Source organism: Diabrotica undecimpunctata, unplaced genomic scaffold (genome assembly GCF_040954645.1).
Source record: "Diabrotica undecimpunctata isolate CICGRU unplaced genomic scaffold, icDiaUnde3 ctg00002218.1, whole genome shotgun sequence".
Taxonomy (NCBI): domain Eukaryota; kingdom Metazoa; phylum Arthropoda; class Insecta; order Coleoptera; family Chrysomelidae; genus Diabrotica; species Diabrotica undecimpunctata.
In genome coordinates, this window is record NW_027313341.1 from 1 (window position 1) to 21,424 (window position 21,424).

Consider the following 21,424-nt stretch of genomic DNA (forward strand, 5'->3'; position numbering starts at 1 on the left):
CGCGCTATCTCAGAGTAAGACATAAAAATCGCCGAAACCACTATAGACGCAGATTTAAACACTGTTAACAAATACTTTAAGAAATGGAACCTACAACCAAAAAGATCGAAGACTGAAGTAACAGCTTTCCATCTTAACAACCACAAGGTAAATTACAGACTAAACATAGAATGCGATGGAACCATTCTAAAGCAGAGTTCGAACCCAAAATATCTCGGTGTAACTCTAGATCGTACTCTAACATTTAAACAACATTTAGAAAACACTTCAGCAAAAATAAAGACCCGCAATAACATTATTCAGAAATTAGCAAATACATCATGGTATTTTAATGTAGAGGTCATCAGAACGAGCGCGCTGTCCTTAGTATGTCCTACTGCAAAATATTGCGCTCCTCTCTGGCTAAACAGTAATCACACAAACGTCATAGATACCCAGTTAAATCAAACAATGAGGCACATAACGGAAACTATAAAGCCCACACCAACCCAATGGCTTCCAGTTTTAAGCAACATCGCTCCACCAGCAACAAGACGATACTCCCAACACTACCGATAAATACAGACATCGCTGAGCTAGACCAAAGAGGGTTAAGACTAAAATCCAGACATTCACCTACTAGAACTACTACAAGATTGGCTGATTTCACTACTGAGGAGTACTGGTCGGGCTAATGGAATCCAGATATCAGAAATGCTAATCTCATAGAAAACCCTACAATTAAAACAGACGGCTTTTCTCTTCCTCGTCGTGAATGGTATAACCTTAATAGAATACGAGTTGATCATGGAGTTTGTAGTCTCTGAACCAGTAGGGTATAAATGCCAGTCCGGGATGTGACAAATGCAGCGCTGTTGAACAAACAATTAACCACATCGTCTTTGGGTGCTCAGCCACCAAGTTCGTTGGCAGTCTTCAAGAAATCCACCAACTCACTCCCAAGGCAAGAGATTGGCTTCGAGGCTGTAACCTTCGACTTTAATAATTTTTATTTTTAATGTTCTATGTTTGTGTTTTCTTATTTATTATTGTTATTATCATTATTTTTTTAATGCAAAACTGCAATGTGTAAAGGTCATATGGATATATATACTTTCAACATTGCACTGAAATATAAACCGCGATTGACTTTTATTCAAACTGATATTTGAAGAGACAAACACACTTACCTCTTACGAACAATGTACTTACCGCCATATTGCTTTTGACATTAATTTTCTTTTAGAATAAAACCAACCATGCGCATCTGGGTCCAAAATGCAGAAGTATAATACTTATAGAATGTAAATTTCTTTAAGCTGGTTTAGGTTACATATTCCTGTAGAATTATAATGCATTAAAATTAAACAATTATACCCAACATGGCTGAAAGGGTTAAAAAGCACACACATATATTAAAGTAGAGGACTTTAAAATGATATTATCAATGTTTTGAAGATGCATTGCTGGGACGACTTTATTGGAGGATAGTTCATTTGAATACAAGAAATTAACTTGAGAATACCTGTCAGAAAAAGTATTTTCTTTGAAACTATAACCGAAATCATCAATTTTTTGTTGAGAATAATTATTAACAGAATTCAAGAGAGTCAACACCGGCAATTGCCCATAAAATACTTATGTACAAATAGATATTGAAATCTATGTAGACAAAGGACATTTAGCTATAAGATTGTGATAGGCAAATCCTTAGATTAATAAAACAATCCGTTTTCATTAATCTAAGGACAGATCAGTGTAGAAGTCAATAAAATTTAGGAAGTGAAGCATTACCATCACACCTTTTGCTTGACATTTTTTATTCTTCGACAACTTTTGCTGTATGAATAATATTTGTAGCAATAATATTTGTAAAATAACTTTATGGGGAGGAAATGGTTTTCAAAAAATCTCTCTCACAAATCTCAACTTTAAGAAACTTTCTCTTTAAAATCTTTACAATTTTTTAGCTTGAATCCAAATTCTCTCTTGGTCTTGGAGGCATAATAATCGTCTTCAGCTCAGTAGGTTGCGCCGTTGGATTAGGTGGTTATCTTAAGATAGTTACCACAATGTTAACCATTGAAGTTATTCCGTTTTTGGTACTAGCTGTAGGAGTAGATAACATTTTTATTATAGTGCAAACTCACCAAAGAAAAGAAAGGTAATTAATCTAAGTTCTTTGGGAAGTTTTAAGGTAATAATGTGATGACTTTTTAGAGACCCAAACAAGAGCATTCCAGAAAATATAGCGGAGACGATGGCCCAGGTTGGACCGAGTATTTTGCTTACTAGCTCTTCCGAGATATTTTGTTTTGCAATAGGTAATATATTTAGTTTATAGTGACACTTTTCACAAAAAACTGAGAATTGTATTATCAATAATATTTGTGTTAACATTTTAGGTACTTTGTCTAACATGCCTGCAGTTCACACCTTTGCACTGTATGCCACTGTGGCAGTTCTATTTGATTTTATATTACAAATAACAGCGTTTGTGGCTCTATTGGCTTTGGATGAACAGCGATATGAGGTAAAATTTATATTAGTAACATCATCATAAGTACCATTATTATCTTTATCTAGTATCTTCAGCATACACGACTACTGGACTATTTTTTACTAGTTTTCACATTTTTAGTCTATTTAATAGACTAATATAATAAAACATAATTCACACTTGATCAACTGTTCAAAGCATTTTTAGTGTTATTATACACTTCAGCTTTGTTTATTATTTACCCAAACGTCTAGTCCATCAAGTTTTCTTACTTTACGTTTGTTCTTCTAAGAATTACAGTTTAGCTCCACTTCTTTTGTATTTATTTTGAGACAACTTAGGTGATCATTTGTACTATCATCATCATTACCCAGTCTTTTGCGTTTACTGCTGGACATAGGCCTTCCTAATTTTTGTCCATTGTGCTCTATCTTGAGCACAATTGACAAAAGCAATCTCTTCGTCCACCTTTCATCACTGATTCTGGCGACGTATCCGGACCAGTTCAATTTCAGTGTTGCAATTCGGGAAATTAAATCGGTAACTCCTATTCTTCAACTTAAGTCTTCATTTCAAACTCGGTCACGAAGCGATATACTCAGCATTGACCTTTACATTTTCCTGTGAGCTATTTGCAGCGTTTTAAATATTTGCAAATATTTAATTGTTGGAAGTACATGTTTTAATGATAAGAATATCCATAAAGCAACTTAGATATCACCAAATAGACACACCACAAATCAAATTGACCCTGTTATAATTGACAGAAGGCACTTTACAAACCTAATGGACGTAAGAAGTTACAGAGGCGCAAATATTGACTCAGACCATTTCATGGTAAGGGCCAAGTTACGACAAAGAATTTCCAATGCCAAGAAAGAAAGGGGCACTAGACAAGTAAAATATAATTTACATATGCTAAAAAATGAAAACAAAGAGAAACAGTTCCAGTCACATATAAAAGAAACCCTAGAACACACCTGGGCAGTCGACCAGTCAAGCACGGAAATGTGGAACAACTGCAAGGAGGCTCTGAAATTAGCAGCCGAAAGCACATTGGGAATATACCGAACTCAAGAAAGAAACGACTGGTTCGACCAAGACTGCAAAAAAATAACAGATGAGAAGAACGGGGCATTTAGGACCATGCAACAACGAAAAACTAGAACAACAATAGATAGATACAAAAACTTAAGGAGAGAGGAAAAACGCATACACTGAAAAAAGAAACGAGACTCGGAAAATGACATACTAGAACGGCTTGAAAGCCATATGAGTCACGGAGAAACAAGAAAGTTCTATCATCAAATAAATATTATTAGAAAAGAATTCAAACCAAGAATCAACTATTGTAATGATAAGGAAGGTAACTTACTTACCAACAAAGAGGATATCCTTTTACGATGGGTAGAGCACTTTCGAGAGTTGCTGGAAGGGGAACCTACTAACAATATAGAGCTAGAATACCGAAATGAGGAACTCGTGGAACCCCCCTCGGTAGATGAAGTGAAAATATCTATAGAAAAGCTAAGGAACCATAGGTCCCCAGGTAGCGATGGCATCCCAGCAGAGTTATTTGAGCACGGTGGAGAGCAGCTCACCAAGGTGATGCTAGAAATTGTTTGTAGAATTTGGTCTGAGGAGCAAATGCCTGAAGAATGGAGCTTAGGCTTAATTTGCCCGTTACACAAAAAGGGAAACCAACTGGAATGTAATAATTACCGCGGAATAACTCTCCTAAATACAGCATACAAGATATTGTCAAATATTTTGCACGAGAGATTAAAGCCTTATACTGAAATGTTTCTAGGAGAATATTAGGCAGGATTCAGGCGTGGACGTTTAACCATTAACCAGATCTTTACACTACGACAGATCCTCGAAAAAGCGCAAGAGTTTAACATAGATATGTATCATATTTTTTTCGATTTTAAAGCGGCATATGACAGTGTCTTAAGACCAAGTCTTTACAACGCTATGAGTGAGTTAGGAATTCCAAAAAGCTCATATGTTTGATAAAAGTGACAATGGCGAAGATGCTATCAGTAGTAAAAATTCAAAACGACTCGTCAACCCCATTTCGAATACATAGAGGGTTAAGGCAGGGAGATGCGCTGGCGTGTCAGCTTTTTAATGTCGTCACGCGCTATCTCAGAGTAGACGCTAATTTAGATAGCAGGGGGACAATATTTAATAGATCAGTCCAAATTCTAGCATATGCAGACGACGTGGACATTATAAAAAGAACTAGGGTGAGAACTGCGGAAATCCTAACCGAGCTAGTAGCAGCAGCAGAACGAATGGGGTTACAGATAAATCAAAATAAAACCAAATTCATGGCGACTAACACAAACACAAGAGCTGGAAATGTTGACACAAATTTAATCATCAATGACCAAAACTTCGAAGCAGTCAAAGAGTTCATATATCTAGGGACATCGGTTAACCCCAATAATAACACATCTGATGAAATAAAAAGGCGAATAAATAATAATTGCAAACAGGTGTTATCATGGTCTATCAAAGTACTTCTACTAGTCTAGCTAACAAACGTCTGTCGCAAAAAACTCGTATAAGGCTGTATAGAACACTGATAGTCCCCGTTCTCACATATGGATCAGAGGCATGGACGCTAACGAAAACAGATGAATCCGCTCTATCCATTTTTGAAAGAAAGGTGCTACGCAAGATATTCGGAGTGGTCTGTGAGAACGGAATATGGAGTCGTAGATATAACTTTGAACTGCAGAATATCTACAAGCATACGTTTAGTGGTAAAGATATTACCACTATAATTAAGCGAAATCGCCTGCAGTGGGCAGGACATGTAGCCCGGGCCTCTGAGTCAAACCTGATAAAAAAGATTCTAACAGCGCAACCCGTAGGAATGAGAAGACGGGGTAGACCAAAGCTGAGGTGGATGGACGGGGTAACACAAGATGCTGAGAAGATCGGAGTCGGCAACTGGAAAATGCAAGCGAGGGACAAAACAGAATTGCGTAGAAAGCTTGAGAAGGTCGAGGCCCTCCAAGTGCTGTAGCACCAAGATGATGATGATGATGATATTTGCAGCGTTTTAGAAGTTGTAGCTGTCAATGTCAAAGTTTCAGCATCATAGGTCATCACAGGCAACACACATTGGTCAAATGTTTTACTTTTTAAAGGAATTGGTATATCGCTTTTAAAGATATCTTTGAGTTTTCCATAGGCTGCTCATGCCAGGTTTATACTTCTACGTAATTCGCATGCTTGTTTTGCTCTTGTGATCTTTATTTCGTGTCCAAGGTATATTTATTTTTCCACTAGCTCTACTTCGTTGTCTCCAATAGTGATATTTCCCCTAGGTACTAAGTTTGTCATGAATTTTGTTTTGGAGATGTTTATTTTAAGACCCACACTGGGACACACTAACTGAAGTTCATGTAGCATTGTATATATCTCCTTGAGGTTGTCCGAAAACAAAACTATATCACCGTCAATGCTCAGGCCGTTCTTTTCCCAGTTAAGTTTTTTACAAGAATATTTTAGTACTGCGGTAAACAGTTTAAGCCATAAGGTATCACCCTGTCGGACTCCTCTGCCGATTAGGATATGATCCGTGGTTTTATGTAGGTTCACCGACATAGTTGCGTTCTTGTATGTATTGTAAATTGACGGTATTTATATCGGTAATTAATGCGGCATGCTTGTAGTGCTTCCAGGATTTTATCAAATTCTATCGTATCAAAGGCTTTATGGAAATCTACAAAAGCCAGAACGAATGGTCGATTGTATTCGATAGTCTTTTCTATTACCGTTTTAATGCTCTGTGGGTGATCATTTGTTCCAAATCCGGTCGAAATCCCACTTGCTCTATTGGCTGGTAGAAATCAAGTTTTTTTTCTCAAGACGATTCGTTACTATTCTTGTAAGGAGTTTTTATAGGTGACTAAGAAGACTTATAGATCTGTAGTTTTCTAATTCATGGGGATCTCCCTTTTTGTACAATAGAATTACCTCAGCAATGTGCCATTTATCGGGTATATTACTGTCCAAAAGGTACATGTTAAAAAGGTTTTTTATTTTCTTAAGTACGCAAGTCCCTCCGATTTTGATTGCATCAGTAACTACACAATCTTCGCCTGGAGATTTGTTATTCTTAGCTTTTCTTAGGGCTAGTTTTATTTCGTCTATTGTGATTTCCGGTAGTAGTTCTGATCTTTGGTTGACAATGCCCCTTTGCCTTGTAAATATTTCTGGTACTTGATCTTTTCTGCTATTTGCTTTGTGTTGACTTGTGTACAGCAATTTGTAGAAGTCTTCAACTATTTTAAGGGTTTACTCTCTGTTGGTTGTAAGATGACCATTTCTATCTTTAATCTTTATTATCTACCTTGTCCCCGTTCTTAGTCTTTTTCTCAATATTTTCATACTTCTCTTATTCTCAATGGTATGTTCGATTTTTTCTTGAATGTATTTTCGAATATCTTGTCTAACAGCTTTAGATATTTCTTTATTTATCGGCTTAACTTTCCGTCCCGCTTCTCATTTCTCTTCTATCCTCCATTAGTAGCCTGGTATTTTGGCAAATCTTCTCTTCTTTTTATGTTCTAGGGCAGAGTTTTTATGAAATATCACTTACTATTTTTAATAGATAAAATATAGGTAAAATAGATGACCCCTGGATGGAAGAAAATATTTACTTTAATGAGTTTTGATTTGATGTTAGGACCTTTTCGGATTAAAACCGACCGATTGTTGTTTATAATACCAACGCCGAAAAATTCCTTCTATTTTTAATTAATTTGTTGTTGTTCCAAAAAAAGACGACATTACCTTATCGTCAATAAATTATTAATGTATGAAACATAATGTAGGTAATTAATAATTTTAGTTTTTCAATTCAATTTTGATATATTCAATTGTTTTAAGGCTAATCGGTTAGATCTGGCATACTGCATTAGAGTTAAGAAAGATGCTACTTTAGAATCTAAAGAGTTTTTGTATAACGTATGGAAGGATCGTGTTACACCTATTATAATGAAGTAAGTAATAAATTATTTATTTATTTTTTATCGTATTCCATTTCCATCTTCACTTTAATTCATTTCTCATTATATCTTCATTTTTCTGCGGAAAAGCGTACTTATAGTATACTTTGTAATAATTGTATTGCAAATTTATTATTAGCTAGTAATTCAAAATTACTCTAATACAACACACAAGGTGTGACAACGTATTGAGAACAGCATGAAAAAACTTACATGTCACATTATTTTTTACGTAACTAAAAAATTGTATTACATTATATGATTACCATTGTTATTCACTCAATCGCGTCAACTGCTGGACATAGGCCTCCCCTAGTCTCTTCTCTTTCACCTAATGATGACAGCTTGTAGCTAGTTTCTCGTTACTCTTTTCAAGACAACTGTCCATCTAGTCGGTGTTCGTCTTCCACTTGTTTTACGGCTTCTGAGCCTTCATTCCATGATTAGCCTTATTTACCGTCCATCTTGTGTTCTCCCAAAGTCAGCTGCCCACTTTAGAGTCATGATTCTTTTGATTACCTCTTGAACCTTCTTATCTTTGTTATGTGGTTGTTGGTGTTCCGTCTTTGCCTCTCATTTTGTATACGTGTTTTTTATTTTAGGTGGGTTTTCTTTTCATAATTTTAAGCTTTGTTCTCTTCTACTGTTTGAGTAATGACATTAGTATTATATCTTCTTAGATCATTTCTAATTTCTGCTGAAATTGTTTTATTTAGTTTACTATATTTTTTTTGTTCCCCTTTTTGGCTTAAGTTTGGTCGCATTTCCATTAGAAATTTTGTATTTTTGATAATCTTTTCGCTTTTAGTTTCATTTTTTTTTGCAAAATTTGCAAATATAATTGTGATCCTCGATACTTACAGGTTTGGGATTATTACTTTGTAGAGTTTCGGCTATATTTTTTACGTATGCTTTTGGCTGGTTTGATGGATTCCAAAATATGAGTTTGCAACTGTTTATCATCTTTGTTTTGTAATTATCATGTAAGAAATATCTTGCCTTTTTCAAGGCAAGACACCGAAGATAAATATTTTCCAAGTCCATAACCCGAAAATGGACTTAAGTAGAGGAGCTCTTGACAGTATATTCGAAGCCATCTACAGAGCACCCGGAGACAACAGAAGGTGGTTAGACCCTTATTTGTTCCCCCGAGGTGACAAACAGGTTCGTCTTGTAATCGTTGGTGAAGGCGTATACCTGGATTATTTTCAGGTTGTATCTCTTGTTCATTGTTAGATTTATATGCATAATATATTACGTTACATATACCAAAAAATACATTTTTTACAATTATTATATCTATTGTAATCTCCTCAAGTTTCTTTATATATTTACAACTTCATACTCTTTTTCTAGTAGTATCTTATTACTGTGAGAAAAGATATAGCAAGCGATAAAAGGCAAAATCGGTGAGGATCAGGCAGGCTTGACGGCAGGAAGATCATGCATAGACCACATATACACACTGGAACAACTGTTGGAAAAGAAAAAAGAAAAAAATAGAGATATGCACTTGGCATTTGTGGATCTAAGAAAGGCGTATGACTCTGTACCAAGGTCAGAACTATGGGAGGCAATGTACAAATTAGAAATACAGACGGAACTCATAGAAGCTACAAAAGCTCCGTATAAAGAAAATAAAGTGTCCATTAAAATGAGAACAAGAATCATAGGAGACTTCACCACAACAAAAGGGCTCCTGCAGGGTTGTTCCACATCTCCAACCCTATTCAAAATATACTTAGAGAAAGCCTTGACCACATGGAAAAGAAAATGTGAAGACATGGGAGTACCGGTACGGAACGAATACCTATATACGTTAAGCTTTGCAGACGATCAAGTAGTGATTGCACAAGACCAAGACGACCTCAGCTACATAATGAAGAAACTACAAGAAGAATATACCAAGGCTGGCCTAGATATTAACCTCGCAAAAACAGAGTACCTATCTACAAGTGAAGAAGACATAGAAGATCTACAGATTGATGACAACGTAACAATCAAAGGAAAGGATAAATTCAAATACCTGGGGTTTATAATCACGAGAAAGGCAACAACAGAGGAAGAAATTACACAAAGATTAGGACAAACAAGAACAGTAATCCGACAACTTAACTCAGTATGGTGGGATAGACACCTAAATATGAAGACAAAAACGCAGATTTATAAAACATTAGTGCGAAGTATTATGACATATGGGGCTGAAAATTGGATCATAAACAAGAAAAACTGCAGAGTAACAAGAATGGATAGGAGAAGTAATGACGAAATAAAGCAAAGAACATCAATAGAAACAGACATACTAACATATATAGAACAAAAAAAAACCAAAGTGGTATGGACATGTAAGAAGAACTAGCGACAGCAGATGGACAAAGAGAATAACCGAATGGAGCCCCATAGGAAGGAGGAAAAGAGGACGACCCCGAAAATCCTGGAGGAACGAAGTAGACGACGCCATGAGTAAGAGAGGCCTAAACGATGGAGAATGGAACAACAGAGAGAGATGGAAACGGTTGAGTGAGGGAAGGCAGTGAATACTGTAGAATCCTTAAATATATATATCTTATTAGTTTTGACACATGTGGAATCATTTTCTAAAATTTTGTCAAGACACTCATTACATATGTTATGCTTTTCTATTCTCTTTTACTATATCTATTGGTACCTTCATCTTCCTTATCCATTCGTTTCCAAGCTTTACGATGTTTTATTATTTTTTGTGAGGACTTCTTTAAAATCTAGGAATACGAAGTATATTTCTGTTATCAATATTTGTTTTTTAAAGCCATTTTGACATGTTAATCTTAAACGTATGATAGAACTCCTAACAAAGATGTTTTAATTGACTTATGTTTTAAAATTTTAAATTTTAGATATCCTGTTAGACTTGGTGTGATATGTTTTTTCACCATAACGACTGTGGTGTCAATTCTTCTTTCACCCATGATAGAAGTAGGACTGGAACAACAACTCTCGATGCCAGAAGGTAGTCATGTATTGAAGTATTTCCAAGTAAGTAACTTTTTGAAGAGATAAATTAGTAATATTATTTAGGTAAACTTTATCTCATTTTTCTTGATGTATAGTAGACTCGGAAGTCGGCTAGATAATTTAAACCGAAAATAACAAAATTAGGCTTGGTAACATTGTGTGAAGAACAAATATTCTGAGAGATCAACAGGACCGTATTATGGTTTAAAATTTAAAATTACGTAAATTATTTTCGTACAATGTTTTATCAATGTAGCTCCAATTAAAATAAAAAAGCTTCAATCTTGAACGGTCGTCCATAATAGTTGGGTCAGTGGGTAGCCCCATTGTTTTTAGATCTGACCATATATTGTCCCTCCATCACATTCGTGGACGTCCTAAGTGCCTTCTTCCTGTGGGGACTCCCTCCCATATTAGCTTGGCAAGGCGGTTATTAGGGAATCTATGGACATGGCCAGCCCATATTAGACGTTGGTTTAATTAAATTAGTTGATGTTGGCAAATATGCAGTATATTTACCCCCATTACGTGTCAATGACATTTTTTAACTTGTCGCTGTAATGATTTTTACTTCTTCTGCAATTTATTGGAGACCAGCCGATGAAAATTTAGGAGTCACATTTTTTGTTTCTATATTTCCTTTTAATTGCGCCCACATCAATTCTATTGGATTTAATATACAAAAATAAGGAGGTAGTCTAACAGCCGGTTTCCGAAAGGCTGATCATTATTAAAATTAGGTAATCTACTGTTAACAGTCGATTAAATGCATTTTGAGTTGCAGAAACATCGATCAAACTTCAATCGCATAACACACATTAACTAATCTAACAAGCAAATAATCGATGATTAACAGCCTGTCAGAAGTATTTTGGGTTTCCGAAACGCTAATTATCGTTTTATCTATGTCAAACTTCTGTCATACTAGCTTGTCAGGTAATCTGAGATTTTTAGACGATTAATCTTATAATCTTTGGTTATGTACCAATGGTTGTAAGTAAATAAAATAAAATCTTTGATTACGTTGTAAGATACATAAACCTAAGGTGTTTTATAAAAAGCTATTGTTTAGAAAGAACCCAAAAATATTGTTACAAAGGTTCATTTTAAGAATTAAAGATGATAAATGACAAATTGGTAAACATTAACGAACGACACAAAATTATTAGTTAGTTAGGTTATGTTTGTTTGTTGATTTTCAGAATGCAGATTACACATAAACAGAAATGATGGTAAAATGAAATAGCAACATTACTTTCTTAATTTAGAGCAAGATAAAGAACAATTCGTATAGAAATAATAAACGATTAACGCGCTATCTCAGAGTTCCATGTAAAATCGTATGTCAAATAATCTATAATCGGTGATCACGTAATTTTACCATAATTTTCGTTTCGGAAACCTGTCGCTTGTTAACAATTGATCAAATTTGATACTTAAGTACATGATTGGAGATTTGAATAACGTTTCGGAACCGGCCGTAAGTACTGTATGCCCATTATTGAGAGCACAGTCATCAACGTTAAATTTCTTTTGAAATTACTTACTTTGAGTAACCTCTAATCGTCGTCTACAAAAACAATTGCGTCCGCGAAAGTTATTGTGAGTTTAAGTCCAGACCTTTATATTTCCATTCATCATTGTTATCGGTAATATGACTCAGATATTAAAAGCTTAAATAACGACCGAAAACGCGCTATCTCAGAGTTAATATTCCTTTGATAGAAAGTTTTTACCGTATTATAAATTGTGAGTTAAACCTATCAAATTTTAAGCTATTCTAGAGTTTGTTAATTCACACAATATTCAATTTTTACTCATTGAGAAAAGTTAAGTGGAGATTGTGTTACAAATAATATAAAACTGATATTTTGCACATCAATAACCATAAAAATAATATATACTGTAATATTCTATTATTTTTTAGTACATGAATGACCTGCTCATGATTGGACCACCAGTATATTGGGTAACAAAGGGCCAAGTCGACTATTTTAACTCAAACATTACTTATAAATATTGCGGAGGCATGGGTTGTGCACCAGACTCAATTAGTACTCAGATATTCATGGCAAAACTTCAACCAGACTTGTAAGTAAAATACGATATATTTCAGTTATTTAATATATTAATACTGTTTGTTATTCCACTTGTTTGGCATTTTGTCCTGTTTCCATATTCTGTATATAACCTCTTATGTCTGTTTCGTTATTTCCTTTCCTCCCGAATTTCAATCAATTCTGCGGGTACTCCATCACATCCAGAGGTCTTGTTATTTTTCTGCAGTTTGGTTGCACTTTCAACATCTTCTACTGTTAGTGGTTTTGTTGTCTTATTTTCTTTATTTTCTGCTTCTTTCAATAGTTCATGTTCTGTGTTCAAAAAATACTGGAACTTGGCGTAGATATTTATCACATATTTATAGACTACAAAGCAGCCTACGACTATGTGAATAGAAGAAAAATGTTAAGCAATGAAAGAGCTAGAATACCAAATCAGTTGGTAACTTAACAAAACTAACTTGTAACGATAAGACTACCAACGAAAATTGAAGTACTATTGTAAAAATAATACCTCAATCAACCATGGGAGCTTATCGTCTATACCTTGCCTAGCTCAGTATCTCAAGAGTGAGTTCGTCTTGTCTTAAACTAGGGATTGAACCTGAGTTCTCAGCTGATAGCAAATAAGACAAATTTTAACCAAACATATATATTTAAAAGAATAAAAAAAAAACAATAATTAACCCTGCCAAAGCTTAACAGTTAATAAGTGCTACTTATTGCTTCGATGGGCTGCTTGTGTGTTCTAGCTGTTAGGTCCTCCAATTAGAAGTTGTGGCTTCTGGAGAGCTGCAGTCACATGTGGCTGTATGTCCTGATTCCTGTCGAAATCCAGTATGGCCAATAAATAAATTCGATCTGGTCAATAAATCCAAATAAAGTTGTTGATATGCCAATAAAGCTTTGATATGCAAATAAAGTAAAATATAAGATACAACTTGCATTAGAAACACATCAAAAAGAAAGGTTTAACTTCCTTGCCATCTTACAAAATTACATTTAAACAAATAGCGTATGGCAAGGATAAAATGAAATATGTTACTACTTAGTTAAATTCTGTTAAAGAGTCCTAATGTATATATCAGAAAAAAAATGTGCTTTCGAAAGAAAGTAAGGTTACAAATATTGGAAATGCGGTCAGAATTATAGAATAAATATCACAATGAAATTACTTACCCCAAGAGAATTTGTAGACCATAAAAATGAGTCTTATAATAATTTTTGCCTTCTTTTATAAATTTCAAAAAGAGGCAAAAAATAATCCCACTACAGAAAAGTTGTTTTGACAGAAAGTGGGAGACTGAATAAAGTTAGCACAGATGTCATAGGATGTTGCTATAGATATCATGAAACTAGCTTGTCAGTCAACACGGAACAGAATAGTCTGCCGAACAAAAGTGAGAGGGCGAATATTTATTCTATGGGACAGAAAGAGAGAAAAAAAAAAAAATAAAGACAGAGGAAGAAGAGAAAAAACATGGGGCGCCAACTATTTTTATAAATAAAAAATAGTAAAAATTAAACTGAAGATAAAGAAATTAATAAATTAATAAAGAAATTAAAATGAAATAATTATTTAAATATAAATTAATAGAGATGTGACGTTTATAACGTTACAAACTCTTAAAAGGTTGAATGTAGACTACGAATTCAGGGGAAACTGTTTGAACCTTTTAAAACAAATAACGGGCTGCGCCAGGGAAACCCTCTCTCCTGTATACTGTTTAATCTGGCTGTGGAAAAAGTAATACGTATATCACAAGTCACAGGAATTGGTTCTATACATAATAAATCAGTGCAAATCCTGAACTATGCTGATGATATCAATATTGTTCGGAAAACGAAAAACGTTGTACGAGAGGTGTATATGTAGCATTAAAAGAATCAGCTACAAAAAAGGTTTAATAATAAACATCAACAAAACGAAATATATGAAAATAAGCACGCAACCACACCTACCACCACTTGTTATAGAAAACAACGTCATCAAAGCAGTGAACGAATTTGTATACCTGGGAGCGCTCCTTAACAATGAAAATAAGACTACCGCAGAGATAAACCGCAGAATTTGCTCGGCCAACAGATGCTATTTTGGGCTCAATCTCCTCGTTAAATCCACAATTATATCGAGAAATACAAAAATAAAACTGTACAAAACAATAATACGCCCAGTCCTAATATATGGGTCAGACACCTGGACTCTAACAAAAAGTAATGAAAGCATGTTAGGATGTTTCGAAAGAAAAGTACCTACTAGGCGAATTTATGGAGCAGTGAACAATTTTGAACTTTATAGAATATACCAGGAACCAGATATCGTAAAACATCTTAAGATAGGACGTCTGAGGCATGTAATGACGATATAACAAAATGACCCAGCTAGACAAACGCTCCTTGATAGACTCATTGGTCAGATGGTCAATGAACGATATTTTCTTTTTTTCTGTTCTTCTTTTTGATTTTCAAAACATATAGTAAAAGATTGTTAAAGCTATGTAATACGGCTATTATTCTCAGCTCATTTTATGCAGCTATTTTGTAGTTAGCAATTTTGACTGGTCAAAATATTACCAACCTGTGCATATATTTTTAACCACATTTCTTACTAGGATGCTTTTTCAGAACTCGAATAGCAACCCAGGCCAACTCTTGGTTGGACGATTTCAAGGACTGGAGTGAAACGGAAAGCTGTTGCAAGTACTTTAAGGACACCAATTATTTCTGCCCTCATACGTACAGCTCTGAAGACTGCGATCCTTGTTACTTTAGTCTAATGAATAAAAGCGGCCTAAGCCAGTACAATTATTACCGAAAGTATCTTCCTCACTTTTTGAATGACAACCCGAATCCATCATGCGCCAAAGCCGGACACCCAGCATACGCTAACGTAAGAAGTTTTTGTTTTTAAGGTTATGTTTATTATTTAAACAATATTTTTGTTTTAATCTAAATTTTTCGCATTCATCCTTTAATTGGATTTTAAACGGCTCACATACGGATATGAAATTACGTAGAGTGTATTTCTGAATATTTAGATACCTCACTTTTTCTGCTACTACATGTACATGAACAAGCTTTACAACGATTGTGCACATTCTTGAACATATTTACAAATCTTCTTTGGTGGGGAGTGTCCTATGACGACGTCACTTTTTTATATGTTTATGAAAAATACGTTAAAACAACGGCGAGAAATTATCGAGATTATTATCTTAAGTGGACTATGTTTTAAAATAGATTATGGATAAGGACCAGAACTCTGCACCTGCGCGTAAAGCCAGAACAACTCAACAGTTGCTTGAAAAATCATGTACCCAAATTTATTAGTAACGACCATTGGCCGCCAGCCCGCTCAGACCTTAGTCCATTTGACTACTAATTATGGTCAGTTTTAAAGGGGGATGGTCTGTACAAGACATACATAGCATAATGTGCAGTCGTTAAAGTAGGAGCTGGTAAAAGCATAATCCCACGTTTAAAAACAACATAATTTTTAATATTTTATTTAGATTGCAATAATTTTTGTCTCTGTATGCAGTATTTTGTTTGAAGGTCCTTTTCAAAAAGTGTTTCCTCTTATAATAGTAAGTGTATATATATATATATATATATATATATATATATATATATATATATATATATATATATATATATATATATATATATATATTAAAATAATAGTTATTAATAAAAAATATTTATCTTCTAGGGCATTACTTATTTGTCTGATGAAAACGGATATACCGATATAATTGCCTCGAACATTATGGGTTACCATACTGTTCTTAAAAAATCAAAGGACTACATTGATGCTTTAAAGTATGCAAGAGCCATTTCAAAAAATTTAACAAAGACTTTGGATCTACCAGGTGTTGAAATATTTCCGTACAGGTAATTAATACTTAAGTATGATTTTCTCTTTTTGCCTGTACTAGGCTTGTTCAATGGAATCATAAAATGGTCGGTGTATCGTAACTGCATTGCTTGTAATTTCGGGAATAAATAATAGTTTTGAAGAATAATTTAGAAAATTTTAATAAATTTGAAAATATTGCCCTAATGTTTTGATCCGTCCTAGACTTGCAGATCTTGAAGAAATTTCACAAACGTGAGCGTCAGCATAGTGTCGAAAATATATATATATATATATATATATATATATATATATATATATATATATATATATATATATATATATATATATATATATATATATATCTAATATAATATAGTCTAATCTTCTTCTTTTCCGCATCCGTCATCTGTCACTTCAACTCTCAAATGTTCTTCGTGTCCTTAAATTTAATAAAAATCCATACATCCGAAGTTTTTACTTCGGCATATCGGCAAATTGATGATTTACGACATGTCTTCGATATTAATTGCCATTATTATTCTCTCTATGCTTCCCTAATTATTTTACATCAAAAGTCATAAGAATCTATTTGTAGAGTACTGAAATCTGAAATTAAAAACAAATGTTAAAATTGTTCTACGAATTAAACGTACCTACTCCAAAATTTGGCAAACATATAATACATTTTTCAGGCGACCCCTAAATGTCAGGCGACACATAGTACAACAATGTGTATGACGTGTTGCTTTTGATCAACCACCAATCTACAATAATTCTGTATTGACAATAGTGTATGCGACGTCTCAAATCATAATAGAAATTATTCTTGATCAATAATTTAGTTTTGGATTAAAAAATTACTACTAATTAAACTGTTTTTACTTACATTTACTTTATTGCCTTTAATCAGTTTTTACTTTATGCAAAATCAAAAAAATGTTAATGTTCGACGTTAAACATATAATATTTTGTCTGAAGTCAACTAACTCATAGGCTAACGTCTAAATATGGGAAACTATCCATAGTCCTAATGTAGTGTAATGTAAATTATAGGTTTCTATCGATAATTTCCCACCGCTACTAGTTTCATCTCTTTTTATTTCACAACGTATTATATTTTCTATCTTTTGCGTTATTTTCCCGGTTCTTAAGGCACTCATCACTGTATAAAACGTTTAGCTGTTCATGAAAAAATATGTTAACAAAACCTGATATAGTGATAGTCAGTTTAGAAATTTGATGTCTGTATTTAGTTCACCGTTATTTAAAGCGTGATAAATTATTAATTTCAAATTTCTATATAATTTATATCTTGACGGAAATTATACATTACTTCAAAATTTTACCTTGCATTATACATATTAGATTCTAGATGATACAGTTCGTTGAGATCAGGTTGTTAAGAAGCTTTTAAAAACATAAAAATATACAGTGTGTTTTGTTAAAAATAAACATTATGGACTATGCTACACTTAAGTGGACCACGTTTACAGTTATATTTATATTTTAAAAGCGCACATTTGAATTTAAAAGTTGACGGGTACCTACTTGTGTTTTTAATAATTTTATAAAATGAAGACACTGCTTTTTCTTCTTCTTCTTTTACTTCTTCTTCTGTTTATTTTTCTTCTTCTTCTTCTTCTTCTTCTAATGACGCTACAACTTTTTGTGGGTCTTTTGCAGAGCCTTCTTCTTCTAATTATTTAGAAAAAGTGTTAGCATCTACAAGGAAACACGAGCTCAATATTGTTATGGAAGATTTTAATGCGAAGATTGGCGAAGGAGAACAAAAAGATATCATAGAAAATATGATCTGGGAATACGAATTGAAAGAGGAGATATGTTCGCATCTTTTTGTGAAGAAAAGCAACTAGTAATAACAAACACAGATTTTAAACTTTCAAAGCGTCGTCTTTACATCTGGAGATGACCAGCAGATACAGCTGAATGTGTGGTTCGTAACCAAATAGACTTCATATTAAGAAAACAGTTACTATTGATAGGAAAAGATGTCAAATGATACCGTAAAACAAAAAATAAGCAGTGTGTTAGAACGAAAAATAAAGCTGACATCAAGCAAAAATAAAAGTACTGAGGAAAACTGGACGTAAATTAAAAATATATTAAAGACCGAACGGTCATTAATTACAAGAAGAACGATTAAATTAATTGAAGAAACAAAATTAAATGGAGTAAAAACAAGAAGAAAACAAGCACGGATGACAGAAGAAATACTGAGACTTATGGTTTAAAAAAAGAGAAATCAGAAATAAGATAAAAACGAATACAAGAGAATCCTCCCAATAATCAGGCAGAGGATAAGACATGCGAATACACAATTTCATTTTTAATATGAAAAGAAATACGTTACATTTTATATGCACAAGAAATTCAAAGAGATCGCCGGAATAAAACGGAAATTACTATCCCAAAGTTTAGAAAACAAAAACGGACACTGAGTATTAGATATCAGTGAACAGTAAAAGAATGGAAAAACTACATTTCTGAATTATTTGAAGATAAAAGAGTAGAACACCATACACTGATTAGTATAACAGGTCAATCTATAATGGAAAGTGAGGTTACATGGGCAATTAAAATGGCAAAAAATCAAAAAGCACTTGGTCCCGATGAAGTAAGTGCTGAAATACTTACTCATACTAACATATATTCGAACAAAAAAGACTAAAGTGGTATAGACGTGTAAGAAGAACTAGCGACAGGAGATGGATAAAGAGAATAACCGAATGGAGCCCCATAGGAAGGAGGAAAAGAGGACGACCTTAAAGATCCTGGAGGAATGAAGTAGACGACGCCATGAGTAAGAGAGGCCTAAACGATGGAGAATGGGACAACACAGAGATATAGAAACGGTTGAGCGAGGGAAGGCAGTGAATACTGTAGAATTCCTGAATATATATACAAAGAAAGATCTTTCGATGAGTAACACATAGCAGAATATACACAATATTAGAGCATACTCAATTCGGATTTAGGAGTGGCTTGAGTACGAGAGAAGTCTTGTTTGCAGTAGTTGTTCTGTTGTGTGATGAATTATTTCTTCTTCCTGGTTTTGTTTTTTTTTTGGATTTAAGAGCTCTTGAAAATGCTCGTTCCATCTTTTCATTAGTTTTTCTGTCTCGCTGATAATTGCCCCGTTTTTGTTTTTGCACACTGTTTTCTTGTCACGTATCCTTAAGTGTATCACTTGGTTTCCTTGTAAAATTTGCTAGTACTTCTGTTAATATAGTCTGTTATTTGTTACATTTTTCTATTTAACATTTTTTTCTTTGCAACCCTTTTTACTTTTTTATATATCCTTCTTTTCAATCGGGAATTCCTTTCTAGACATTTCTGCCTAGCTATATTTCTGCTATTTATTTGTTGGCAATCTTGGTGAATCCATTTCTCGTTTTTTTTTTCTCGAGGTTTCGCCTAATGTTTCCCTTGCTGTATTGGTAATTGTCGTTTTGGATAATATTCCATTCGTCTTAGATGTTGATTTCTTTTCCTCTTTCATTTAACATTAGCTTTATTTTCTGCTGGTACTAATTCATCTGCTTATGATTTTTAAACATATATGTGTTCCATTTTCTTTATTTGACCCCTTTCTCTTTCCTTACCATCGATTCTATTTTGTTGTATCTTCGATATGGTATGCTATGTTTTAAAAAGCGTAAATTTGAATTTAAAAGTTGATGGGTACCTGTATTTTTTATAATTTTGTAAAATAAGGACAGAAACAATTTTATTCCATAAGTAGTTTCCACACTGTATAATTCCCAGTCTTAGTTATTACAAAGCAACTCTTGAGTAAATTCTATAACTAATTCTTGATGATAAGAAGAATTTGAATTCAATCCTATTAAAGTGGCCATGGCAATCTCGATATGCGCTTTTATTTCATCGTTTTGGTCTCCAAATTCATTTATTAAAGTTTGCAAGTACTTGCAGTTTGATGCTTTTTTAAATTGAGTGCCATTTATACTAATTCGTGTTGATTGTGTCATGTTCTTACTAAAGACCATATACTTGGCTTGCTGGACATTTGCTTGCAGGATTTTTATATCGTAATTATTACAAGAAATATTTATATTTTTTAGCAGTTTAATGCTGTTCTTGTAACTAAAACAGTATCGACTATTGTTTATAACCTCGCCGTTGATTACAATTCTTTTGTTTGCTTCTAAAAGAGCTTCCTGTCAAACGATTTAACTCTAGAAATTAAATAGAAATGTTGACAATACATAACCCTGTCGTACTCCTTGAAACACAAGTTAAGACACCGATATTAGTGCAGTTCTTAAAAAAAAATTTATCGGCGACTTCTTTGAACAGAAAAGTATTGAGTCAATAAATGCTGTTTATGTTTATAACATCTAAACTACGTATAAATGGTTTTTCTTTTAAAACTATACCCACCGTTTTAAGTTTCCATTGAATAATCCTAGTGTGAGTTTATATTTAATAAAAAATATTACGATTTCAAATCCCTGTTTGTTATTTTTAGTGTATTTTATGTATATTTCGAGCAGTACCTGACTATATGGGAAGACACGTTAAAGTCATTAGCTGTATCTCTAGCGACTATTCTGGGAACAACGTTTGTATTCACTGGATTCAGTATCTTACAATCGCTTATACTGACCTCCACTGCAATTATGATCCTTTGCCATATGATGGGATTGATGTACTTATGGGGAATTTCATTAAATGCTATCTCCTTGGTTAATTTGGTAATGGTAAGTAAAAAGAATCTTTTGTATTTAGTCAAAAGAGGAATAAAGACGAGGTTAGATAAAAGTAGTAAAAACGCTAATTTCATTTTGATGAAGCATTGTAATATTCCCAAACATAATCAATAATAGGAGAGAAGAGAACAATGCAAAGTAATAAAAGTAAAGAACACCACGAAATGCTATCTCCTTGGTTAATTTGGTAATGGTAAGTAAAAAGAATCTTTTGTATTTAGTCAAAAGAGGAATAAAGAGGAGGTTAGATA

The 21,424-nt window shown here is 33.6% G+C and overlaps 1 protein-coding gene across 1 annotated transcript; it reads left to right on the forward strand.

The window, feature by feature from the left end:
• Window positions 1–821: 821 nt before the first annotated feature.
• Window positions 822–21,164, forward strand: LOC140431897 (NPC intracellular cholesterol transporter 1 homolog 1b-like; the record flags this gene model as incomplete). Its single annotated transcript, XM_072519766.1, has 10 exons — window positions 822–965; window positions 1,950–2,143; window positions 2,200–2,303; window positions 2,385–2,512; window positions 7,391–7,503; window positions 10,386–10,524; window positions 12,431–12,594; window positions 15,189–15,453; window positions 16,276–16,457; window positions 20,933–21,164. Coding segments are annotated over exons 1-10 (1,665 nt in total), but the record flags the coding sequence as incomplete, so codon positions are not given.
• Window positions 21,165–21,424: the final 260 nt, after the last annotated feature.